The 25924-nt window shown below is 39.7% G+C and overlaps 2 protein-coding genes across 4 annotated transcripts; both read left to right on the top strand.

The window, feature by feature from the left end:
* The first annotated feature begins 910 nt into the window (after positions 1-910).
* Positions 911-7926, top strand: LOC116299062 (uncharacterized). Its single transcript, XM_031707696.2, has 3 exons — positions 911-1368; positions 5220-5369; positions 6290-7926. The coding sequence occupies exons 1-3, from the start codon at positions 1068-1070 to the stop codon at positions 6838-6840; spliced, it is 1002 nt and encodes a 333-aa protein (XP_031563556.2). The 5' UTR covers positions 911-1067; the 3' UTR covers positions 6841-7926.
* A 473-nt stretch (positions 7927-8399) lies between these two features.
* On the top strand, positions 8400-25025 carry LOC116299044 (uncharacterized). 3 transcript variants are annotated; one of them, XR_016121719.1, is made up of 6 exons: positions 8400-8485; positions 8597-8718; positions 8975-9096; positions 9558-10233; positions 21071-21166; positions 22540-22582. XR_016121719.1 is itself a non-coding variant. In XM_031707669.2 (5 exons), exons 2-5 carry the CDS (start codon positions 8616-8618, stop codon positions 12325-12327), a joined length of 915 nt encoding a protein of 304 aa, XP_031563529.1. In that variant the 5' UTR covers positions 8400-8485; positions 8597-8615; the 3' UTR covers positions 12328-13005. The 3 variants fall into 3 exon arrangements, 2 of the variants coding, with proteins under 2 accessions (XP_031563529.1, XP_088896194.1); XM_031707669.2 differs by lacking the exons at positions 21071-21166; positions 22540-22582 and adding an exon at positions 12314-13005; XM_089040068.1 differs by lacking the exons at positions 8400-8485; positions 8597-8718 and adding an exon at positions 24202-25025 and having other exon boundaries at positions 22540-22627.
* The last annotated feature ends 899 nt before the right edge of the window (positions 25026-25924 follow it).

Genomic DNA, 25924 nt, shown 5'->3' with positions numbered 1-25924 from the left:
TTTACTCCCACTACCAAGATGCTTCGCGAACTTTCTTACTAATTTCTTATTCAAATTTGTATTCCCTCATGAGAATAAGTAAGACAATTAATGCAAACGTCTTATTTTCTTTCTTTTCTTTTCTTTTCTTTTCTTTTCTTTTCTTTTCTTTTCTTTTCTTTTCTTTTCTTTTCTTTTCTTTTCTTTTCTTTCTTTTCTTTTCTTTTCTTTTCTTTTTCTTTTTCTTTTCTTTTCTTTTTTTCTTTTTGTTTTTGTTTATCGTTTTCTCCTTTTATTGCTACTATATTATCCCTTTTCTCTTTTTCCTTTCTTTCTTTCTTTCAACCGCAAACCGGTTGGCTCAGTTGGTTAAGCATCGGACTTTCGTGCGGGAGGTCGTGGTTCGAGTCCCGGCCGGACCAACACTCGGGGTCTTAAGATAACTAAGGAGAAAGTGCTGCCTTTGAAAGTGGCTCGGCTCCACTTTGAATGGCGGTCCCGTCTCTCCACACTCATCATTACTAACCAACATCGGAGGGACGTAAAAGAACCACTGAGGACGTAAAGAAACCCTGGCAGTGTCCACCCTCAGTGCCTACACTTCATACTAGCCATCTCTCATGCTTGTAAATTGCATAAAAGCAATCTGTCATTCACAACTCAATAAAGCGCCTTTGATTATAGTCATATAGAAAGGGCGCTATTTAAATCATGAATCTTCTTCATCTTTCTTTTTTATTTCTTTCTCTCTCTCTCTCTCTTTCTTTCTTCCTTCCTTCCTCCCTCCCTCCCTCCCTTCCTTCCTTCCTTCCTTCCTTCCTTCCTTCCTTCCTTCCTTCCTTCCTTCCTTCCTTCCTTCCTTCCTTCCTTCCTTCCTTCCTTCCTTCCTTTCTTTCTTTCTTTCATTCATTCTTTCTTTTCTTTTCTTCACACCAAATTCTAATTACGTGTTATTATCACCCTAAAATTCTAATTTGTTTTTGTCGCGAAGCGGGAGCCAAACGAACTGCGCAGCATTGTTACCATAGCAATCTGTTCTACAACACCTGCTACCGAGAGCAATAACTAAAGTAATTCCATTAGCGACGATGTTCATACTTACGACAACATTACTCTATTCTGTGTTGTTATACACCGTTTATTCGCTCGAATTAAACTCCACGTTGAACTCTGAACACAATATAGCACTAGAAGGATTTACTTATAAAGATTTCACAGCGTTCGATCTCTGGGATTGCTTTGAAAAGTGTCTCGAAGAAGGAGTGTGCCAATCTATCAACTTCAATCTACTTTCGTCGCTGTGCGAGTTCAACAAAGATGTCAAGAGGTTCAACCCTACGAACTCTTGCCAACGATATCTTGGAGTTTACATGGAAAATCCCAAAAGAGGTAATATATGAAATATAAATTCTCTCACTTTGTGTACATAGATAGTGCCGATACGAACAATCGTATATTATAAATTATTTAAAAAATAGGTTAAAAGCTAAAAAACGTTTTTGAGCACAAGTAACTTGAAATTTCTGAAATTTTACGAATGAATTTAGCTAAGAGGGAGAAATAAACTTCACATCTTCACTCTGGTTTTTTTTTTTTTTTTTGGACTGAACTCGGAATTGATCCAGAAATTTCTTTTCTATTGTTTGTTTATACTAAATTGTTTTAATTTCTTAAGGATTTATTTAATTTCTTATGCTTTTTTAAATTTTATTATTATTTTCAAAAGAAAAGAAAATGCGTGCAGGATTCAGATTGAAATTGATTTATCTAGGATTTCGTTCATATTTACGGACTTAATCACCCGTTAGCTAAAACTATTATTTTAAACTTATCAAATATTTATTAGTCGTTATTTTTCTATATATATTGGGCCGTATATTTAAAACTTATAGTTTCACAGTGCTTGGATGGTGAGGACTTCTATTTTTGAATTGGAATTTAATTGAAACACGAAACTGTGAAATAATACATTTTGACTCACTGTATTTTTCTGAATGGCAGAGAGCCTTCAGTCAAGAAAAGGCTGCGTTCATAATAGGGACCTTAAGCTGCAGGACGGCAACGCGGGCGACAACATCGGCGAAATTGAGGCGCTTCAACCTTCTATTGTATTATTATTTCGTGTTTACCTAGTATTTTACTCAATAAGCATCCCCGTTTAAGAGTGAAATGACGTCTTTTGGGAGCGCTTTACTTATAACGAAAATCAGCAAAGATAAGCTTTTGGCCTAGCCGTTCTCTTTAGTACGTAAAAATAGGACATTTCACGTCTTACTTTCAGCATAAGACGGCAATGATGCACAGTGTTTCGTACATTCCAATGAGTGTGTATTTATTGAATAGTACAATTAGTGCTATTGTATGCTTGCCGTAGTCGTCGTCGTTGCCGTCTTGTAGCTTAAGGTCCCTAATGTATGACAGAGTGGGGGGGGGGGGGGGGGGGGGGAGGGGGGGGCAGGTAAAAATTGAAATGTCCAGAATAAATCTTAACACCACCCCCCTTAAAGTCATGCAAAAAAATACGATCCCCCCTAAGCAAGGCTCGTAGCTTCTTCCAAAAATTGTGCATCCCCCCATATTTCTGATAAAAATTTGCCCATACATTATGAACCCAGGCTAAATGTAACCTGAGTATCAGGCTTAGGGGGCCTGGGGAGAGGAGGGGGGGGGGGGGGCGAGGAGAAGCTCTCTCTCCCCCTCACCCTCTCCCCAAGAGAGCCTGATTCTCATCTGTAGAAGAACATACAGATAATGCATTTACCGTAGATTTAAATACGTCTGCTATTTCATGTATCCGCTTCAGACTACGGCTACGGCACACAAATAATTAAACACATATCAAACATTGAGTGTCGTATTGTAAATAAGGAAGTCAATGACAATTCATAAGTAGAGAAAAACCGTTTATAGCTCAGTGAACGCCAGAGAGTCTGACATAAGAAAGGAATAGGTAAACAACAAGGAACCGAAAATGTCAAAGTGTAAATAAGGAATCGATGATAAATAATCCATAAGTAGAGAAAAACTGTTTATGGCTCAGTGAACGCCAGAGAGTCTGACATAAGAAAGGAATAAGTAAACAACAAGGAACCGAAAATGTCAAAGTGTAAATAAGGAATCACTGATGAATAATCCATAAGTAGAGAAAAACTGTTTATGGCTCAGTGAACGCCAGAGAGTCTGACATAAGAAAGGAATAGGTAAACAACAAGGAACCAAAAATGTCAAAGACTAAATGGAAGATCGGCAAATGTTGATTGACATTTCGATAGATAGGAATTTGTGGACAGGATTTGTGGCTACAATTTTTAGATTTAGATTTTGTTGTCTGGGTAGCAATTGGGCGGTACTATGTCCCAATCCTAATGAATATTAAGTAACTGGGCGCTGCACAGTAATCGACTGATAGCCCCACTTTGTAGCAGACAAATCTCTGTTAATTTCGAATAAACTCCTAACCTTATCTCAATAGCTAATAGAAAAGTACTTACTTAAGCGACGGTTAAGTTGCTGGACGTTTGCATATAACATAAGTATAATAATTTTGGAAAGATTTGAATACTGTTGGGCTCCCTGTGTTATTGTTACTAGCTTGTAAACCAAATATATGTTAGTTGATTGATTACATGGGGACTCAGATAGGGGACGCTTGTTGAATAAAAGGATACGTTAAAACCAACTTCACAAATTCCTCCTAGGGAATTGGAAACTAGATAATTTTTATGCTTGCATTTGACTAGCCAATGAGAATCGTTGTGTGAGATGTCAATCAAGCTTCTGCTTGACGTCATCTCATTAAGTTTGTCGTTGCTGCTTAAGCGCAAGCAGCATAGTTGTAGTTCAGTTGAAGAAGTAACTGCTCAGGTGAAGTTGAGAGCAGTTCAGAGTTGGAAGCAGATTCAAAGACAGAAATAAAGAAAAGAAAGCCACGAAAAGCGACTCTCAAACCTAGGTGTCCGTGAGGAGAAGTAACTAACTCTTCCCCCACGACTTCTTCTTACGTGACAATATTTCCCTGTGTCTGTTGTCTGTGTCTGAGGCAGACCCACGAGCTAGCTTCGTCCCCGTATCCTTCCTCGATTTTCCAAAGTTTTTCTTTTTTTACTTGTCTTTTTTTTCTTCAAAAATGTTCTTGCCGAATTCGTTATAAAACGACGGCCTTTTTGTTTGCCGCTTTTTCGCACAATCCAAATATGGAATTGATCATACCATATATGGAGTGAGCTTTTTCTACTGCAACTTCTACTAACATATAGAGTAAAGCTTGATATGACCGATATTTACGATATCATGCTCAACCCCATCCAATAATGCATATCATTAGCATTGCTATTCAGTATTTTGTCCGGACAGGTGTCTTCTATTCAGCCTAAAACTGACAATAAAAATGCAGGTTCGATATGCTGAATTCCTAGTAGTAAAGTAATTAGTATAGGTAATAAAATTACATGACGTCCAATTTGAAAAATAATTGGATGAAAAAACTATCCGAGGACTGACAAAATTGGAAGAGGCCGATAGTTCAAGTCCAATTTGGCAGCCAGAGGAATGTTTTGAATTCAATTATATCATCCCAAACTATATTAGACTGATTCCATAAGTCATAGTTTTGCCTCGAAAGAATGCGAATGGAAACGACCCAAATTCATCTTTATTTTGGACACGTCACTGAGCTAGGAAAGAGAATTTGAAAATAATACAATAATTGCTTATATGGGATGATATACAATTAACCTAATTACTCACTTATAACTTACGGAATTCTTACCTGATCATAGGTAGCAGATTTTAATTTTTTGGAGGGAGGAAAACCAGAGATCCTGGAGAAAAACCCTCGTGGCAAGGGAGAGAACAACACATCCAACAAACTCAACTCACATGTTGATTTTTATGGAGGGAGGAAAACCAGAGAACCTAGAGAAAAACCCTCGTGGCAAGGGAGAGAACAACACATCAAACAAACTCAACTCACATGTTGATTTTTACAGAGGGAGGAAAACCAGAGAACCTGGAGAAAAACCCTCGTGGCAAGGGAGAGAACAACACATCAAACAAACTCAACTCATTTGATTTTTATGGAGGGAGGAAAACCAGAGAACCTGTAGAAATAACACGTCAATATTAAGTTAATAGATCTCTCGCACTATATGAAGCTCTCTCACACAAACATGAAATAAATAACGAACGCTATACATTGCATTAGGAGAAATATTTTAAGTTTAAAATGAATATTTTTATAGCGAAAAAAGGCTCAGCTTTGCTACTCGCTGGACGGTCATGTAAAGCAATCAAGGATGCTGGAGAAGCTGAAGGCGACGGCGAGTACTGGATCGATCCTGAAGGCACGGGAAAACCATTCACCGTCTTCTGTGATATGACAACTGACTCGGGTAAATCACAATTCAAAAGATGATGGTATTGATCATGATGATGAAGATGATGGTAGTGATGATGATGATGATGAGTCGAGGATGATGGTAGTGATGATGATGATGATGATGATGATGATGATGATGATGAGTCGAGGATGATGGTAGTCATGACGATGATGATTGTAGTGTTCGATGATGAAGATAATGGTAGTGATGATGAAGATGATGGTGTGGTGATGATGAAGATGATGGTAATGATGATGATGATGATGAGTCGAGAATGATGGTAGTCATGACGATGATGATTGTAGTGTTCGATGATGAAGATGATGGTAGTGATGATGAAGATGATGGTAGTGATGATGATGATGATGAGTCGAGGATGATGGCAGTCATGACGATGATGATGGTAGTGTTCGATGATGAAGATGATGGTAGTGATGATGAAGATGATGGTAGTGATGATGAAGATGATGGTAGTGATGATGAAGATGATGGTAATGATGATGAAGATGAGTCAAGGCAGTTTGGGGACAGAGGGGGCAAGGGGGCCAGGGCAACAAAATGGCGGCTTTTTACAATCCATATCAAACTTTCTCCCATTGTCGTTCGTTTGGCCAGCAACTTCATATCCATATTTGGTAAGCTTACCTTATTTGGAAATGAACCCAGTTTTCATTTTGGTGATTTTCCCGCCAATTAAAGCTTTAAAATAATGTTGAAAATATGAATTCAAAACTGCAGATATCACAGCGAAGAAATACCGATACGATATATAATTTTCATTTTTTTTTTATTTGGGCCTCACCCCCCCCCCCCCCCCCCCCCCCGCTTTCTGGCTACACCCCTAAGGTTGTTAGGATTTAGGTGCATGGGTGAATAGGTCCTGCGGTGGGTTGTTTTCATAACAGTTTTTCTTTCTAAAACACCATTTTAAGGAGGTTGGACTCTTGTCAAGAGAACAAAACTGCAAACAACCACTCCTTCTGCAGATAGAGTTGATATAGACGACTACAAAGGCATTACCAACTACACCAACAACCAAGTCTTCATCATTGTCCCCGCTATACAAAAGCTGGGAGACGTTATCGGATTCCATCAAGTTCGTTGGCGCTGCAGCAAGAAGAGCCTGGGACGAACCCTCCATATCATGACAACCAACGATTCCGCTGGTCACAATGTTCTCATGCACTACTTACACAAGCCCACGCTCCAGCCACCTGCTTGCAACTCGTTTGTTAGGCTGCCAGATGACAATTCAATTTTGGCACAAAATTGCATGAAATGGGGAAACACCGGCTCCAGTGTCCAGGTCAACAAATGGGGACGATATTCCAACACTGGAAACTGGCGAATTTACAACAATGTTATAGTGTGGGAGTCGAAATATTACTTAACATTTATTTCAGGGAACTTTTACTGTGATGACTTTACTGGAAATTATGGTGCACTCAGCATTGGGGACCAATGGGAGCTGTTTGTTCGCTAAGGATGAATATTTAATTCACATCTAACACATCTAAGGACTGATATACAAGTCAGAGTTTATTCATAGAGTTGAAACTGTGCATGCGTTGGTATGCTGTTGGTGTGTTGAATGACACGAGTGAAAAAACGTCTGCGCATGCTCTGAATCCGTATGCAAATTAGCGAAAACATACGTAAATTTGACTTTCAAACATGTCTAATAAATTGGACCTCACAAAATGCTAAAACCATGTGTCCATGCTTGAAACTTTAGGCCAATTCTTTCATATTGTGTTTGTTAATACAGTATCTTGGTCTGACAAAAGTATACTTGCGAAATGTTTTGTATACTTGGAGAAAACAAACATTTATTTTCTCATTCAAACTCTTCTAAATTCCTAGAAAACGTGCTGAAATGCACGCATGCGCAAACGTTTTTGTCTAGTGCGTGTTGAATACAATACTCGAGTTTCGAGTTATCTTTTTCTTAGCCTTAGTCTCGGTTGTGCGTTAAAATATTCAGCCATTCGACCAAAACCCGTGGAATTTAAAATAAACTTGTACTGTTCCGTAGCGCGTACATTCCATACTACTGCTATAGAGACTTTGCACCATCACGCGATGGCAGCCGATGACAGAAGGCAGAAACAATTGAATCTGGTCTAATGTGCTTTATATGAGAAAGAATTCAGTTTCCCAAGGGAGAACGATTCTATTGTTGTGCCTTCTGCAATGGCTGCCATCACGTGATGGTGCAATCGGCCTCATACAAAGAACACATTTGAACACAATCTAGGCTAAGAACTGAGCAATTCTTCCGGTTTGCAATAGACGTCATAGCCGCCATGTTGGAAGAATTTGACAAAAGATTTTTCATTGAATTCTTTTGTTATAGCTTCCAACATGGCGGACATCCCTTTTGCTATTGTGCTCTCTTGGGATTGATTGCAAACCAAGAATGGCGAACTTGAAGTAGGAGAATTCAAGGAAACTTAAGCACCGTAAAAACTTTGTAGCTATAGAGTTAATTATGACGTTTTCACGCCGTAGATACATTTGTTTAGTTTTAAAAAGGACTGTGCCAATTAAACTCACGCTTTGAAGTTTCGTGGAGACTGCACGCATTTATAATGATCGAAGATAAACGATTTTTAAATGGAATTTTACAAAAGAAATATAATTTATGGAGGCATGCAAATTTGCTCGTTAGCATAAAATACAAACAACTAACAGATTCAAAAATTCATATTATCCTTTGGATTAGTCCGCCACAACCATTACAAACTTTACGATTTTACTAATGCCTATATATAAAAAAAACTTGATTATTATCAATATATTGATCTTTTTACTAATAAATCACACAAAAAACTGTATAGAATTAAAATGTGTTTGATTTTTTATATATCATAGAGCATTTTTGGTGTAAATGGACCTGGCGCTTCATATATATCGGTAATAAATCATCATCTAAGTAACAAATAATGTGGGTTTCCTGTGGTAGTTTATACGAAGGTCATGATTGGTTGAAATCGCTTATTAAGTAACTAGTGTTTTGATTGGTTGGATGCATGACCATGTGTTTGGATCACGTTCGACTGAGGAAGTGTTCAGCCATCTTGTTTGCGTCCAAGTCAGAGAAGAATATTGATATTTTCCCCCTCAAGGTATCTTCAATTATATTTGAAAAATACGCATTTCTAGCATCGTACAATAGTTTTAGATGTCTCCAGATTATTTTAGAGGCATTTCTTTATCTTAAATCCCTTGTTTTCTAGGTGGTTTTGGGTTTCAAATATGTCGGGAGATGGAAAGAAGAAGCTCTTTATCGGTGGTCTACCAAGCGAATGCGACGAAAAAGCTTTGGCAAGCGCTTTCTCTCGCTGGGAAACAGAAGACAGTAAGCCAAGACATGTTCATTGAGACTTTCTTTCCTCTAAATCTTTTTTTTTTCGCCTTTAAATGCTTTAACAAACATTTCTAATGGAAATAATATAAACTTTACAACAAAAGCTTGGTGTTCTTATCATTTAGTATTCTTGGGTATGATATTTTATATCTTTGCGAATCATTTAACTCAAAAATTATCCATCTGTTTTAATGTATGATTACTTAAGTCGATAGAACTTTGATTTAGTATTACATTTTACTTGTAGTCATAGTCGTGTATGACCGGGAGACGAGAAGAAGTAGAAACTTTGGTTACGTGACGTTTAGGGATGACAGAGACGCTTCTGACGCCATGAAGCAGATGGGTGGTGAGAGCGGCAAGGGAAAGGTAAAAAAAAAAACACGATAGTCAGTACTGCAGTAGAACATTTTTTAAGTCCTTGGATAACAAGTACTTCGTAGAACATAATTGAATTAACAAATCTGTCACTGTGGTTAAATATTTGAAAAATTTGGTCACCCATTGGAAAGTACTTTTGGCCTTTGTTTATAATATGTAAAATAAGTATGAAATTATACTACTCAATGATTTTATTCTAAACTTTCATTTCACCTCTTGAGTCTGTTTTAATTCTTAATCTCAGTGTCACTTGTGAGTAGAGTTTGTTGGACCCCAAATAAATAAAAATAAATAGATAAAATGAGATAAATGGGATTTAGCAGTGGCATTTCCACAGAGTGGCTCTTCATCCACTGTAATTCCAATTGGAATTTAGAAATTGCGGAGGGAGGAAAACCGGGAGGAAAACCGGTGACAATGATAACTTTCTTGCATATTTGTTTTTAAAGGAAATTTTTGGGCGAGCCCTTAACATTGAATATGCTCAAGACAAGGAATCTGCTAGACCAGCTAGGCGTGGAGGAGGAGGAGGAGGGCCTAGAGGACCCCCAAGAGGTCCTCCAAGGGGACCCCCACCAGGAAGAGGACCCCCATTTGGTAGAGATATGTCATCAGGACGTGGCCCACCACCCAGGGGTGGACCCCCACCACCAGCTCCACGCCGAGGACCTATGCCACCAGAGAGGGATGGTCCTTACAATGGTTATGACAGATACGATAGGCCACCTCCTGATCGTAGACCTCCTCCTCCTGATCGCAGTGGATACCCACCCCAAAGGGATTATGAACGAGAGAGGCCACCCAGCTATGGGAGTGACAGAGGATATGCAGACAAGTATCCTCCCCCAGATAGGGGGTATTCAAGCAGTGATCGTGGCTATGGTCCTCCTGGTGGTGACCGGTATGGAAGTGAAAGAGCTGGCTACCCTGACAGATACAGCAGCACAGATCGATATCCCCCTGCTGACCACGGCTATGGTAGTGAACGAGGCTATGAAAGAAGTAGCTATGGAGCTAGTGGTGACAGAGGCTATGGTGCAAGCAGCGATAGAGGGTATGGGGCACCTTATGAACGTTCAAGCTATGGTCCACCTTCTTCTGGCGGCGGCGGCTATTCTGCAGGAGGTTAGTACACAGTTATAACCAGTATTGAAGACATTTTAAGAAACTTGCTTTAAACAGTCTCAACAAATTTAGATTTTAACAAGTACAGGCAAGCCAAGGGAAGGTGCATTCTTTATTGGGTGGGGGGAGCAGTGGGGGAATCAGAGTAAACATTCTTAGAATGGTTGTAGCCCTCCTCCGTTCACTCAGTAAAACCCTTCTATTAAGTGACTTCACGGCCTAAGTGATCCCCTTATTAATTCAACAAAGAAACAGCTTTTAAAACGGTTTGAGCCTCCACAAAAGCTCAAATGTTTACTAATGAGCCTTCCCTCTGAAGCTGAAGCCCTCCCTCAATAAAAAATGGTACCTTCTCCAAAGGTGTTTTCTTCAATCATATATTTGTATAGGAAATCGCATGATCTCGAGTACAATTAAGAATTTATAGGTAATATCACCAGTATCTATAAAATCCGAATTGTATGAGAACATTGTGCGATTTTTTGCTTATAATACACTCAACAAAATTGAGGAATTTAATTGGAACTCTACAGAGTACAATTTGAGATTTAATTGTACTCCTCTTGTCCAATCAGAATAGAGTAATTTTGTTGAGTGTGTTATAAACTTATATATTTATTTATGGTGTTACTATGTGGTGGTAAAGGCACTCCAGATTAACAGTCATATAGTTATTTCAAAAAGGTGCTCAGTGTTTGCTGAATGATTCTGTTCTGCTGTTTTGCTTGTTAGAAATCGTGATAAGAAATTGGGTTAAACAGTTCAGTCAAAACTACATTTACACCAAAGCAAAGAACTTATTCAAATTAAAGTTGACTCAAATCCGTGTCTCTCTTGCCTTCCGAAATGGAATCCGAATTGAGTTCATAAGATCTTAAATGGGAATACTCATTTATCCCGTAACAGTATTGCATATTCTGTACGAACATCCTGCTGATTCGTATCCTTTCTGCTGAAGATCCTACAAAGTCTTGTTGAGTAAACTTTGAATTTATAAGGGAGTACATGGCATGGTCAAATTGAACTAATGATGACATTGTTTTTTATCCATATCTTTCCTTTGTGCCTTAATACATTATTTTAAACTTTATTCGCCATCCATAGAATTAAATGTACAATCCAATCTGCGAAATCTTACTCACTTCAGAGAACATTCCCGAGGTTGTTACAGCATTTGTGAAATATTTGTATATCTTTTGCTCTGGTGTAAATGTAGTTGTAAGAAATACTAAGAGGAGTCCTTTATGCTGCTCTAGTGTCACCATAGCAATGTATAATACAGATTTAAAACCAACTGCCTCGTTGGTTCCCAATCTTGACTCGTTATTCACATCCCTGCACTGTCGTAAGCACCTTTGCCGTGGTCTAATTCCATTCATCAAGACTAAACTTTTCTAAACTGAGATTGCACTTAGAAATTAACAACCATTTGTGATGAATTGGACTGGTTCGGTTCTAACTACCTCCACGCAGCCATCTCTTAATTCTTATTCAGCGTGGAAGCCATTTCACCACTCACTTGGGAATATATATATTATGCAATACATTTTTGACAAGGGAACATGCACCACCTTGGCCTTGACCAAGAAATCCGCTATCCACAAAGTGCGATGGTGGGCTGTCATATCAGTCATTCAAACCATAGCGATCACAACTGCCCTCTCATCTCTGTCGCTCTAGCTATAACTTTTAAGATAGAGCTTGGAGAGAGGGGTTAAAGGGTACTCCGTTGGCTGGGTACTCGTTGGAGATTCAATTCGATCCGTGAGTTAAGCCATGCCCTGACTTGGATCAGCCCAGAGATTATTTCAGGGTTCGATCTGCGAGTTAGCTGTGCTCTGACTTAGATCAGCCCAGAGGTTGTTTCAGGGGTCGATCTGCGAGTTGAGATGTTCCTTGACTTTGATCAGCCCAGATATTGTTCCAGAATTTGAAGTTCAACCTTTGAGCTGAAAGATCCAACCTCGTAAAACACGCACGATTCAACAAGATGATGTTTATTATTTTTATACGAATGAATTTGTTTGAATGGGTCTGTCGAATTGTATATTCTAACCATTGTTACCATTTTGTTCCGAAGGACGTAGCTGGTGATTGAGCCGTTTGCGGATCGATGTCGAAGCTCCTGTTCAGCACTCCAGCTTTCGACTCGATATTCTTATTGAAAAACATCTAGCGAAACTGGATCTTCATTGTTTCTAAGAAGTAGACTGTTTTATTCATTTGCGTGTCCGTATTAAAACAATAGACCTGACCACGAAACGATGGCTGCAAGTCGAGGATGGACTTGATACGATACAGTAAATGCATGAACATATTAAGTCCAAACTCGACTTGGAACAGTGTTTCGTGGTCACTCGAGCGAATTCAGAAAAGATGAGAAGCCAATGTAGTGTTTAATAGTTTTTATGACTTTATGTTATCCGGTAAGCCGGCCACTCACTAGTTTAATCGCTAGCTCTGATCTGTTCAGTGAATCCACTCGCATGAGTATTCATTCCCAGACCCAAGTCATTGGACGTTCCGTCTTCCCGATGAGTGCATTCTCCGTGACATTCTATGTCAGAAGCTGTCGTTGAAAGGCTTTCGAAGATGAGGATGAGCACCTTGGCAAGCATGCAGATTAGAGAGAAAAATATAAGGATTTTATTTTTGAGTTTTAGCTTAGTTCTTTTATGATTGTCTGTCTACCCAGCATTAATAAATAGTATGATATGGAATTAGTTAATTACTCATTTCGCTTATTCTGTTTCAATAAACCATTTGTTCGTATTTCGATTCTGAGGAATGCTTTTCTGTACCCGTGTTAATTTTAATGAAGCATCCAGGCGGTTCTGAATATAGGCGCGAAACGTTCCACAATATGCTTCCTTGCTTCGACGGTATTTCTTCTGGGTCTTCCGGTTTTCCTGTCTCGGCAACCGAACACCCTAAATTACAATTCGATCTGTGAGTCAGCCGTGCCCTGACTTAGATCAGTCCAGGGTTCAATCTGTGAGTTAACCATGCCCTGACTTAGATCAGCCCAGAGGTTGTTTCAGGGTTCGATCTGTGAATTAGCCGTGCCCTGACTTTGATCAGCCCAGAGGTTGTTTCAGGGTATCGATAAAATTTGCAGGATTTTAAGATGCAAATATATTGTATCTTGTTCTGTGATCTCTCGTCAGGCTAAAAAATGAAAATAAATTGCGGATACCAAACCACTTCAGTAAGACATCCGAGGAGCGTTTCCTTGTTGTCTATTAATTTTTTCGATTTTGGCGAAAGGTTTTTACAGTATTGTCGGAAAAAATCAACAATCAATGGAAGCTTATTTCTCTGATTCTGGATAAAATGAAATCGCCTGGATGCGTATTTTAATTGCATTTAATAACCGATTAAGGTGAGGGGCGTCGCCTTTTTTGATTAGCAGTGCTAAAAAAGCATGTACAACAATATGAAAGGACTGCGCTAATCATTTCAGCATACCCATCGCCATACCAGTTCCTCTGATCGTTGCGAACTTCCACTAAAGCTTTTGATGCCGCTTGTTAAGTCGGAATTGCAAGATTGTTAGCTGTATACAACTATTTTAGAAACTTCGGTTGGAGATCTGAAATCTGAGACCAAGTAGCATGCTTCAAACAATGTAGTTCCCTTTTAGATTGGAATACGAAGCACTACCTTTAAGTTAAAAAAGGGATTTTTCGCATTTTAGCCACAAAACATAGCACAAAAATCCCGTTCGTCTCTCATAATACACAAAATTACTCGTTTCTGATTCGACAAGAGGAGTACAATGAAATCCCAAATTGTACTCTGTAGAGTCCTAATTAAGTCGCTCAATTTTGTCGAGTGTATTATAAACAAAAAATCGCACAATCTTCTCGTACAAATCTGAATTTATAGATGCTGGTGATGTCTTTAAAGTTGTCAAATTGACCTCGCCTAAACGCTGTACTCGAGATCGTGCAATTTCCTATATATTTCAGATTTTGGGCTCCAACTTTTTTTGAAATAGATGTATCTTCGCATTCCTGTTTCCTAGTGAGCTGCGAAATCCGTTGAGTTTGAGCATGCGTACTACGAACGAAAAGCTACGTTACTACTGCGAGACTCAGTTCACGTTTGTTTCAAGTATCACAGGCAGTGACCATTGTCTGTCTCCGGCAAACTTGCGTCCGTTTAGTAATCGAGCACGTCGTCGGCGATCGTCCTCAAAACCCCTTTTGTTTTCTCTGAAACGCTTACTTTGCGAATTACTGGATTTTTTTTTTTTTATTTTTTTTTTACTGGATTTCGATCAGCTGATGAAAATCTCTGAATCGCATTTGCTTCAAATGGTGGTCAAACACTAACCACCATGCGATGTCAGCCAGAAAGAATTCTATTGAAAACTTGCAATTCAGCTGATGTACATTCCGCACGAGACAGGAAATGACGTCTAGTGAAAGCCAGCAGCTGCCGTAGACACGAGTGAAAAACTTCTGCGCATGCTCTGAATCTGTTTGCAAATTAGCCAAAACATGTAAATTTGACTTTCAAACATTCTTGATAAATTGGACTTCACAAAGTGCCAAAACGTAGTGTCCATGCTCGAAACTTAAGGCTATTTCTTTCACAGTATCTTGGTCTGACAAAAGTATGCTCGCGAAATGTTTTGTATACTTGGAGAAAACAAACATTTATTTTCTCATTCAAACACTTCAAAATTCTTAGAAAACGTGCTGAAATGCACGCATGCGCAAACGTTTTTCTCTAGTGTCGTTACCGTAAAGATATTTATCGTTTCATTTCAAGTCCAATGCAGTTCGATGCAAAAGCATTGAGAATATCGCCCGGCATTTGAAAACATTGAAACAAGGTAAGACATATAACATTGCAAGCCCTTAAATGGGATACTTCATGATAAGTTGAGCGATCATTTGCAAAACAGTGACACGCCGTTACTTTTGCTACAAAAATCCGGCAAGTCAAAGCCTTACGAGCAGGAACCTGTGCCGATTGAATGTTATGTATTACGTATAAAACTGCCGTGGGTTACAGACTTCCACTTCCACTTCCACTTCCACTTCCTATAAACCTAAAACCTGGGAGTACTGGAGCGAGAGACCTATGGATATTACGAAAGTCGCCCGAAAATGACAGTGTGTCTGCCACGTTGGCAATAGTGAGATGTTCTGAGCTAATGAAATTTCAATTTTTGTGATTTAAACAGGTAGACAAGTACACTTGAGATAATATGCTATATAGGGGTCAGATTTAATTCAATTATTGTGCCAATTGTGCCAGGCCTAAATAGCCTTTCCTGAGTTGCAGAATGCGTTGCATTATGGGGTGGTTTTAGGGCACACTATTACTTGTACAGTGAAACCCCTCTATACCAGACAGTGCAGGGACCGATAAAAATTTCCGGTTTAGCGGGGGTTCCGGTATACTGAGGTTTTTGCAAATTACTTTTGTTTTCGATTTGAATAGGTGCGATATCACACCTATTGAAAATTTGTTTGTGTCTAATCGTTTGGCGTCAGTATAAACAAACACGTAAACAAAAATTCAAGTAAAGATATCAATAATAAGATCAAAAACTAAGCAATTTTCTTAACTTTTTTTCAAAAGAACGCCAAGAAGAAACATTCTAAATACGATCTGAACAAAATCCCCGGTAAAATGGACTGGGAATGACCCCAAAGCCATGTGACATGAAAAAACATGGCGGCCGCAACTTCGAGAACCATTCGATCTTTAGTATTTCTCAACACTACTAAACCTTCCTTATGCATTCTGTTTGAACATTAATATTGAAAACAATTAGCTAGTCTTTATAATGTCTATTTGTGAACAACATTTACTATTTAAAGAAAATTCTCAATGATTTTGTGAGTTTAGAAGTTGTCTCTGTAGACTCAATCTATACACCCGCAAATACGCTAGTGACGGTAGTTCCGAAACAAAGGTACGTTCTTCCGGACTAGCGGGGTTGAATTCTATTGTCAAATAGCGTTTGGTACCGAAATTATCGTCCGCTTTCCGGAATAGAGAGGTTCCGGTTTACTGAGGTTTATTTTACAAAAGATATATGGAAAAAATTTCCGGACCAAAATTTTTGTCCGGTTTAGAGAGAATTCCGGTATACTGAGGGTCCGATATAGAGGGGTTTCACTGTATGGCGTCTTAGAGCAGTTTGCGCATGACCGTGAAAAAGTAGGTGCCGTATTCGTGCCGTGCCGCGACCGTGATGTTTTCTAGGATTTTGATTGGCGGATTTTTTACATGCGCAATGTGATTGGACTGGCAGTGCCGTGACCGTGTCCGCGCCGTGTCCGCGCCGTGTTTATGCCGTGTTCCGGGTATTTGATTTGAAGAGTAAATTCTCGTGCATTGTGATTGGTCTGGCGTATCCCTTGTCGTGCCACTACAGTGTTCTTGCCGTAAGCGTTTCACAGTCATGAAAACTGTTCTATGGAAACCTAAAATGCCGCTTCGGTTTTGAAGTTTCTCTTGTTTCTCGAAGCATAAAATGTCTACTTGTCAACTGATTAAGCGTCTTCAAAACATCCCCCATAATGCAACGCATTTCTAAGACGACGGAAAGACTAATAGACATGCTCGTATTCTTGAACATAGAGATCCGAGTGGGCTATACATTTTGGAGTACAACACCAATATCTAGGAGCAAAACTTAAAAATTCTGGAACTATGTTTATGTTTATTCTTCACTTGACTCTGAAGATGACTTCCGCTCAGGTTGTCAAAACGTCAGTCACATCAAACAGTCCTTCTCAGGATTACATCCACCCGGATGATCATAATACTTCGATTAACATTCATTCACCTGGGTTCAGACCGTTCTATACAATGTTTATGTTTGTTATATTTTTCTTGTTCCATTGAATTTTGATGTTTCGTTGTTGTAAGACATTTGAAGTACAAAATTTGCTATTACGAATGTGGAGGGCTGACGAAGTAAAATATGAACTGGAATCCACACTCAGGCCCCGTCCACACGTATCCGGAAGTTTTTGTATCCGCAATTTTTTTTTTGCGGATACGGGTTGCGTCCACACGTGTCCGGAAATTTTTGTATCCGTATCCGGAAATTTTCGAAAACGGTCTCCAAAATGGAAATTTTCGAAGACGGATATGTGTGGACGGTCGTATCCGCAAATTTTCGAATACGATGACGTAAACACGATTTTGCGCATGCTCAATAGAAAAAACTATCCGTCAAATGGACTAGGCACTAGCGTGCATCGGGGCGGATAATGAAATTTCCGGATACGTGTGGACAGTGAAAACGATTCGAAAACGATTCGAATACGCTGCGTGTTGGACGCGAACATTTTCGTATCCGAAAATAAATATTTGCGGATGCAAAAATTTCCGGATACGTGTGGACGGGGTCTTACCATGTCGAGGGTTTCGATGTACGGAAGATGTTATTTAGATCACTTGGAATGAGCATTCGACATCCGATAAGTCTTCTCCAAAGGTCTTTGATTGGACCTTGGAGTTTCGGGCAGAGAAAATGAGAATTTGTTCAATGGTTACTGCTGGGAAATGAGAAATAGAATCGACAGCATAAGTATTCTTCAAAGGTCAGTATTTGGACTTTGGATTTCGGGCAGAAAAATTAATGAGATTCGTCCAATTTTGCATTGGGACCGTGAATAAAGGCGCTGAAATACGAGACACAAAAACGTCGAACTTGTCGCACAACATTGTTGCGGTGCAAGTTCGAAAACAATGTTGCTGGTTTTACATTCTATCTATCCAACTTGTCACGCAACAAAATCTATTGTTGCAAGTTGGGAAAACTTGTTGCGAAAAGTAGAACGTAGATCTTGAATTATGTAGCTTGTAGCCAATCAGCGTGCAGAATATCACCGTGATAGTCCCAACTTGCAACACTAGATTTTGTTGCGTTACAAGTTGGATAGATAGAATGTAAAACGAGCAACATTGTTTTCGAACTTGCACCGCAACAACGTTGCGCGACAAGTTGGACGTTTTTGTGTCTCGTTTTTCAGCGCCTTATGGTTACTGGGAAATAGTAGAAGATAGAATCGGCGGCATAGGTATTGTCCAAAGGTCATAACTTTGGACCTCATGGAGTTTCGCGCAGAGAAACTGAGAATTTTTTCTCCTTGCCTCATTGGGACCGTGATTAAAGGCGCGATTACAAGTGGACGTAGTCGTTGCAAAAAGTAGAAACGAATTCTACTTTTTGCAGTGATTGCTGCAACTTGTCTCGTAACATTTTTTCGAATTGCGCTGTAGGTTACACGCTGCAATGCTCCATGCAACTTGTGTCGTAACGCCGTTGCGATATACAGTCAATTCAAAAAATGTTGTCGTCGACCAGCTTAAGCCTACGCGACTGGACCGAAAGGAACTCTGGGTAGCAATCATTGAAGCCGAGTTGACTCCATAATTTTATCTGACTAGTTATGCCTGGTTTACAGCGCGAACCTTCGTAGGCGAGCGGGAAGTGTCGAAGGAGACTTTTTTTTTAATGCCTTCATATTTTCGAAATTGTGAATTGAATCATAACTACTTTGTTTTCCTTTCCCTAAACCCAAAGACATGCATTTGATGGATTGTTTCTGGCCAATATTATCTTATTACTAGCGGGAACAATAAATTCAAAACGAATATTTAACCGCTTCAGTGATTTTTACCCATATTCCTTTCGGTCCAGTCGCGTGGGCTTGAGCCGGTCGACGACAACGTTTTTTGAATTGACTGTATGCAAGCTGCAGAGAAAATTGCTTCGTGTAATCGCGCCTTTAGGTTACAGGGAAATGGGAAAAGTATCGACGACATAGGATTTCTCCAAGGTTCATAATTGGAGTAGTTTACAAAATTAATTTAAGAAATGGAATTGGATTCGATTCAGGGGACACTAGTTGCGACCGTGCAAATTTTACATAAGGCTTCTCTGCTATGGATATTCCGTCTATTGCAGGTCGATCGAAATTTGTGTATTTGCTACTGTTTTCCATAATCGATCCAGATTTTTTTTTAAAAAATCCTGAAAAATTAAAATATTTATATATATATAGAAAGTTCTACATGCGCATAGCGAACATCAAAGACTTTGATTCTCACAAAGGGAATTTTGCTCGTGTTCATCCTTTGTATTTTGAAAGATAATTCCTTAAGTAATGCTCCTAATAAGAACGATAGCGCTTTCTATTGTTCTGCGGCATATCGCTTGCCCCACATCAGAATATTTTGAGATTTTCTACTGGGGATGTATCAAGCTATGGAGAGATGTTTGTGAAAAAATATGAACTAAAAGTCGCTTCTTAAGACGCTTACTTTTGAGTTTAAGGTTTTCAACCAATCACAACACCCAAAAACAATAGAAAGAAAAAGCCTCAAATTTGTCATTTTCCCCACGTAGAATTTCTGTCGTATTGAAGCACAGAAGATTTATCACTAAAAGTTAGTTTGTCAGTAGTTAAATATCACAAAAAATATACTTCTCCATTTTTCGTGTTTCGACCAATAAGAAGATTGGTTTAAACAATACTACAATTATCACCTTTCTACATTCCATGCCGTTGAGTGCTATCGTTCTTATCTGCATCGTTACTTAAGCGTTAAATCTAATCAGCTATCGTTTGCTTTATTTTGGCGTACCGAACTTGAAGTCGTAGCTGTAACCAAAGCGTGGGAAAAAACCCGAAATCATTGTACTTTCTGTGCAACGTCGTTTACAGTTCCTTTGTCTTTTGACCATCTGCAGTCGGAGCGTTGAATGGCCTTTTACAAGACAATAGTAAAACACGTGTGCTTGCTCTCTACTCTGTAATTCCGTATTTACCTTACTCTTTGTGTCTTAATAAAGCAGTCCAATAATGGAGCTTTAGGTCTTAAACACAGATCTACGCAGGGCACTAGTTCGTTCGTCCAATCATATTCCGCCGTTCTCACGGACTTCGATTGGATACTGTTAGTAAATGGCTTATTAATGTTAACTTAAAAGTTCATCGGATTGATCTGAAGCTGCGACTTTCATTAACTTCGAATTAATTTAAACGGCTTTTATCTCTGCCAATCAAGAACTCCATTATATACCTACCTATACCATTATACTTATTCGATAAAGTTGATATCCTAAATGAATTACTTTTAGGTGCTAATCATACATTTTCGTTCGTCCAGTTGTAATCTTCACGCGCTTGAGATCAGATCGTCCAAGCGTATAATTTGAACCACTTCAACTCACAATAGCACGGCTTGACGAACTGTTGGAAACTTTTAATACCCTTTTTTTCCCACGGTCTACAACAGTAAATAATCGAAGCAGATCTGTAAAGGCGCGCTTCGAGAAGGGTTGCAGTTTGTCTGAGCGTTCATTCCAATTTCGTAGCTTTTCACATTCAGTTGATTAAGAATTCCTAAACTTGTGTTTTCGGAGGAAAAATGGTCCAAGATTCTGTCGCTGGGTCGAAGATGAGCGAAAGCGAAACCGAAGGAAGAAAGGTGATACAAAATCCAATCGAACAAATCCTTCATGATCTAACTTGAACCACGCGTAACGGTCAAAATAAGTGTGCCATCGCCATCGCTCACTTCCAATCCATTCCATATCGCAAGTCACCGTTAATTGCATGATCACAACTAATCCAGTTATTATAAAATGCATCCATAGTTAAGTTTATGTAGGTGCAATAATGTATTACTGACATTATCGTTGAAGTGCGACCCGCGAAGCGTGATGTCTCCTTCGCCGACAAGAGAAATTTTTGACTAAATTATTTTAGACATCGAGCTTCGCGGGTCGCATTTCAACGATAATGGTAAGTAAAGTTGTAAGTTTTGAACCATTTGACTCTATTTTGTTTAGTGGTCTAAGCCAATTATGGAGAAGAGACGTCGCGAACGCATCAATAAAAGCTTGGACGAGTTGAAAAAACTCGTTTTAGAGGCACAAAACAGAGATGTAAGTAAACATAAAATGAGATATTTAACGATTTTTCTCCAGTTTTCCGTGGTATGTTTTCTTATTTACCACGATTTTCGTCATCTAGCGTCAAATTGATTTGGAGTCTCGAGGCGGACGTAATTTATCGGTATGTCCTCCGATTTCCCTCGGATCTAGATCAATCGGGAAGCGAGAAAATTCACTAAATTCTTGGAAACCCAGGGTTAAAGTTCTGTCGCTTATTCTCGCGAGAAACGAGCGAAGAATTTTACCCCTGTGTCAATCCCGAGGATGATTCCATGAAAGGAACGGAAGGCTTACTAATTCCACGCACGAACGGTTCCCGTTTCCAACTCCGATTCAGTCGGCCGTGAAAACCAGGCTTTAGAAGGACCGTTTGTCATTGTTGGGTTAAAATGTTGCCTAAACTTTGGTTCAAATGTTGGTCAGTACTGAGGGACCATCAGTTTTTACGGGCATGGGGGGAGGGGGGGGGGGGTTAAGATTTAGGGAGGACACGTAAAGCATATGACATACGTTGCCTTGACTTGACTTGACTTGACTTGACTTGACATTTAGGAAAAGTTGGGGAAAGGGGGGAAGGGGGTACGCCAAAAATAATTATAAAATTATCATGACTAAATTTAAAAAATATTAAAAATATATCCTGCTTTAAAGGGGACCACGAATCTACGACGGCGACGTCAACCGGAAATTTAAAGAATTGTTATTTGAGGTTCTGTTTATTGGAGAATTCATTTAAAACATTACCAGTGAAGTCAACTCATCCACAGGCAAGACAGACTTTGAGGTTCCCTGCTAGCAGAGTCTCTCTTCTCTTTCTCTCCCTTCTTTCAGGCGGGGAGGAAGGAGACTCTGCCGATGTAGAGCGTTTCTTTTGATACACCGCCGTCCACGATTGTGGACGAACAAAACCAGTTTTAAAATCGGTTTTTAACCGATTACATGTAGTGCGCATGAGCAAATGTAACACACCGTGGCGCCAAACATCGTTTGACGAGAGCGGCTGTCAAAATCATGGCAGCGTTGCTAAGTTACGCCACGCATGCGCGACAGAAATAACGTCCTACATCGGCAGAGTCTATTTTTCTCTCTCAACCAAAACAAAAGGAAAATAGGCTCTGCTAGCAGGGAAACTTTGAGGGCGCGAAAGCCTAAAATGAAATTTTTTACACTATCGGTTGACGTCGTCGTCGCAGATTAATCTACAAAATCCCAAAAGCTGCCCTCCCCTCTCCCCCCCCCCCCACCCCACCCCCATGCCCGTGAAAAATGAACTGTCCTTGAGTTGTCTGAGCATGCAGGAACATTGAAGACGCTTTAATTGATCGTTCTCTAATAAACATTTTACTGTTCGCAACAAATTCCAGAGTTCCCGATACACTAAACTAGAGAAAGCTGACATACTGGAAGTGACTGTGAAACATCTGCGGGGACTGCGCAACCGACGGAAAAGTGGTACGTGGAATACTGATTGTATTTATTGCTAAAGTCGTTAGATCTTACCCCTTTACTACTGTTTTCATTGCTACGCGCAGATCAAAACAACAGTAGCGACAGGAAAATCGAATAGAGTGCATATCGACACGGCTTAAAAACAGCTGATTGGCTAATTTAAATATCAACTGAGAGTGCGCAATGTGGTTTACCGCTGAATTTATCCCAGGCGCTCTGACAAAATGGCGGACGAGGAAAGGATTCCTATTTAGCATTTTTCCTTCCGAAAATCGCAGTTTTTATCTCAAACACCTTGATTATATGCCGTAGTTTATCATGAAAACGAAACAGATGAGTAACACGATGTCCGGTGTAGACTCTTTCAAAGACTATGGACATGTTAAATAGGGTCTACAGATCTATCTGCTTGCTCTCGATCGCCAATCAAAGTCAAACTGAAACGCCTGGGGGTCATTGGAAATATGAGCATTCTGAAGCACGGGAAACACTTTCTCGTCCGCCATCTTGTTTTCTGCAACAGGCGGGAATTTTGGCGCATGCGCAGCGGTTTTTAAAGCCGTTTCGCGCATACCATATATCCGTGAAACACTTTGCAAGGAGTTGCACAAATTTGCACAAATTAGTAAGTTCGGTAGACCTCAGTAGAGTGCAAACAATGAAACCATGAAACACTAATTACTTAATAGTACAAAATAGTGCTAATTAAACAATAGAAAACAATGGAATTTGCATGAAATTGTGCTATTAAGTATTACTAAAGTTTCAGGTTATATTGCTTGCACTCTAGACCGTAGACTTGCAAAGCTTTGCACTAAATCTCATTGAGTACGTTAAAAAGGTACATGAGTATCGTAAGAAGTTAAATGGAAACTATTAGAGATTTTTAGCACGAATTTCTTGCTGGGTACCGCAAACCTCAAACTGCACTTTGACGTCGGGCGCTTTCCGTCTGACTTTTTGACATTTAGCAAGGCGTTATAACGAAGCTGTTGCTGGAAGAGTCGCCATATTGAATTTCATTGAAGCTGAGTGTTTATCGGTGTTTACGGGCTTGTTTCTGAGCCTGATTCCTATAGCGGTTAGCGGTAAACCTGATGCTAAAGGTCTCTGTTTCATTGCTCGATTGACGGTAAGACTTACCCCGATTTCCCGGTCGCGAGTGTTGTATAGAGGTTCTACGTCATTACGTGCCCGCTCCCTACAATACAGCTTGGGCTGCCTGTGGTTAGATGGCAAAACAATAAAATCCCTTTGCTCTCCGGAATTGAATTCTTTCTCATGTAAAACCATCGAGATTGTATGATTCCTGCTATCATCTAACATCGCTGCCATCAAGGGATGGTGCAAAACCTCTATTGATCACTCCGGTATCAATAAAAACCCAGTTGGTAAACTGTTCCTTGTTTTTCCGAGGATAGCACTTGGTTAATAGTCAGTTGTTAGCAAGACTGTGAAATATTAATTGTATCTCACTCGCAATCCATTCTGGGATACTCCTGCTCTCATCTCTTCCCTCTTGATTGCCCAACACGACCATAGCTTATATTATTAGTTGTTTATTTTTCTTGTTTCAGTACCCGCTACAACCACTGTGGTAAGCCAGAACCTTATCCCAACAGGCGTGAATGTCGGTTGTTGCAGATGTGCTCCAGAAGTAGGACATTGCATCTTCCCCGACCACGTTGTCATGGAAACAAGCGAAAGAATAAGAACTCAAACTATGTCCCACTTGGTCGGAATCTCAACCAATACACAGAACAGAATGTACATAGATAATAGTGCACGTGGGCCGAGTATTATGGCACGTGATCGTAACTTTACGCCAGGTATTCCTTCTCCGATGTCTCAAGGCGTGGTTGTTCAGTCGCGGTCGTGTCAACCTCTACACGTTAATACCGCTGTCCAATTCATACCAATTTGTTCAAGTCACCTTTCGAACACCAATGCATTTCCTGGAACACTTAGTCAGTCCAATGAATCTTACTGCTTCTCAAATGGAGACCAGTTTTGGAGACCATTTTAATAAAGAGAACTTTCAAAAAAATATGCGTTATCTATATGTCGTTAACGAAATTTATGAAAATTAAATGTATTTTAAGATATATATAGCCCGTTTCCTCAAGGTTGCGTGCGCACCAACTCGACGGGCCACAAAACTGAAAAACGCAAATTCAGTCAAATTGAGAAGAAAGTTTTATATTTAAAGAGGAGAATAATCGATTTTATGAATTCTTATCGGAAAAAAAATCATAGCAATGCATGATAATACTCGTGTTCTGGTGTCGTGGCCCTCAAGTTTCTTAAATTTGGATGCGGACGCAACCTTGAGAAAACGGTTTATTGTGATAACCCTAGGCCTGATTATGTCTGCTGTAAATAATAAAGAACTTTAATTATATGTACTGTAGAATTTAAAACTAGATGCCTGTGGGATCATCAATCCTTTCAAGCCTCGTCCACACCCCGTCCACCCCGTCTATTCACAAATTTTTGTACCCGCAAATTTTTTTTGCGGATACGGGTTGCGTCCACACGTGCCCGGAAATTTTTGTATCCGTATCCGGAAATTTTCGAAAACGGTCTCCAGAGTGGAAATTTTCGAATACGCTCCGAATACGGATACGTGTGGACGGTCGTATCCGTAAATTTTCGAATACGATGACGTAAACACGATTTCGCGCATGCTCAATAAGAAAAACTATCCGTCAAAAGGACTAGGCACTAGCGTGCATTAGGGCAGATCATGAAATTTCCGGATACGTATGGACAGTGAAAACGATTCGAATACGCTGCGTGTGGGCGCGAACATTTTTGTATCCGCAAAAAACAAAAAAAAAAAAAAAAATTGCGGGTACAAAAATTTCCGGATACGTGTGGACGGGGCCTCATATACACTATTGCCTATTGCATTCGAATATCCACACCTCTCAACTACCATGTTTGTTAGATGAGGCAGTAGGCCGTGTGGGATGGGCTCGGATATCAAATAAGAACATGCATAATTGATAAATTACGAGCCTTAGATGAAACGACTGACAGGCTTGTATGGCCCTCTTCTTCAGTCGTTTCATCTACCTATTACGCATGTTCTTACCATGTTTGTTATTTTTTACGGAGCGAGGAAAGCCGAGAACCCGAAGCTGGAAAATTGTCTTAGCATAGAAGAGAACAACACAACAATCACTCAACTCATGATCAACTCGCATATTACCTTGGATGAGAGAACGACGCCCTAGCAGCGTATATAAGCCTGCGTATCGGCGCTTTGTTAATTGGGGTGAAGCATCATGGAGCATA

This window comes from Actinia tenebrosa, unplaced genomic scaffold, assembly GCF_029948245.1.
Source record: "Actinia tenebrosa isolate PJP-AT-01 unplaced genomic scaffold, QUT_ActTen_1.0 PGA_scaffold7__59_contigs__length_16204524, whole genome shotgun sequence".
Taxonomy (NCBI): domain Eukaryota; kingdom Metazoa; phylum Cnidaria; class Anthozoa; order Actiniaria; family Actiniidae; genus Actinia; species Actinia tenebrosa.
Note: the sequence above shows the minus strand (reverse complement) of the source record. Positions and strands in the feature narration are given on the sequence as shown.

Bases quoted from the DNA above. Each gene is read 5' to 3' on its own strand.
- LOC116299044 (XM_089040068.1), top strand. From the start codon at position 9,589: ATGCTCAAGACAAGGAATCTGCTAGACCAGCTAGGCGTGGAGGAGGAG. The intron at 21,167-22,539 runs GTAAGTAAACAT...AACAAATTCCAG, and splicing joins TAGAGGCACAAAACAGAGAT to AGTTCCCGATACACTAAACT. The intron at 22,628-24,201 runs GTACGTGGAATA...TTCTTGTTTCAG, and splicing joins GCGCAACCGACGGAAAAGTG to TACCCGCTACAACCACTGTG.
- LOC116299062 (XM_031707696.2), top strand. From the start codon at position 1,068: ATGTTCATACTTACGACAACATTACTCTATTCTGTGTTGTTATACACC. The intron at 1,369-5,219 runs GTAATATATGAA...ATATTTTTATAG, and splicing joins CATGGAAAATCCCAAAAGAG to CGAAAAAAGGCTCAGCTTTG. The intron at 5,370-6,289 runs GTAAATCACAAT...CACCATTTTAAG, and splicing joins TGATATGACAACTGACTCGG to GAGGTTGGACTCTTGTCAAG.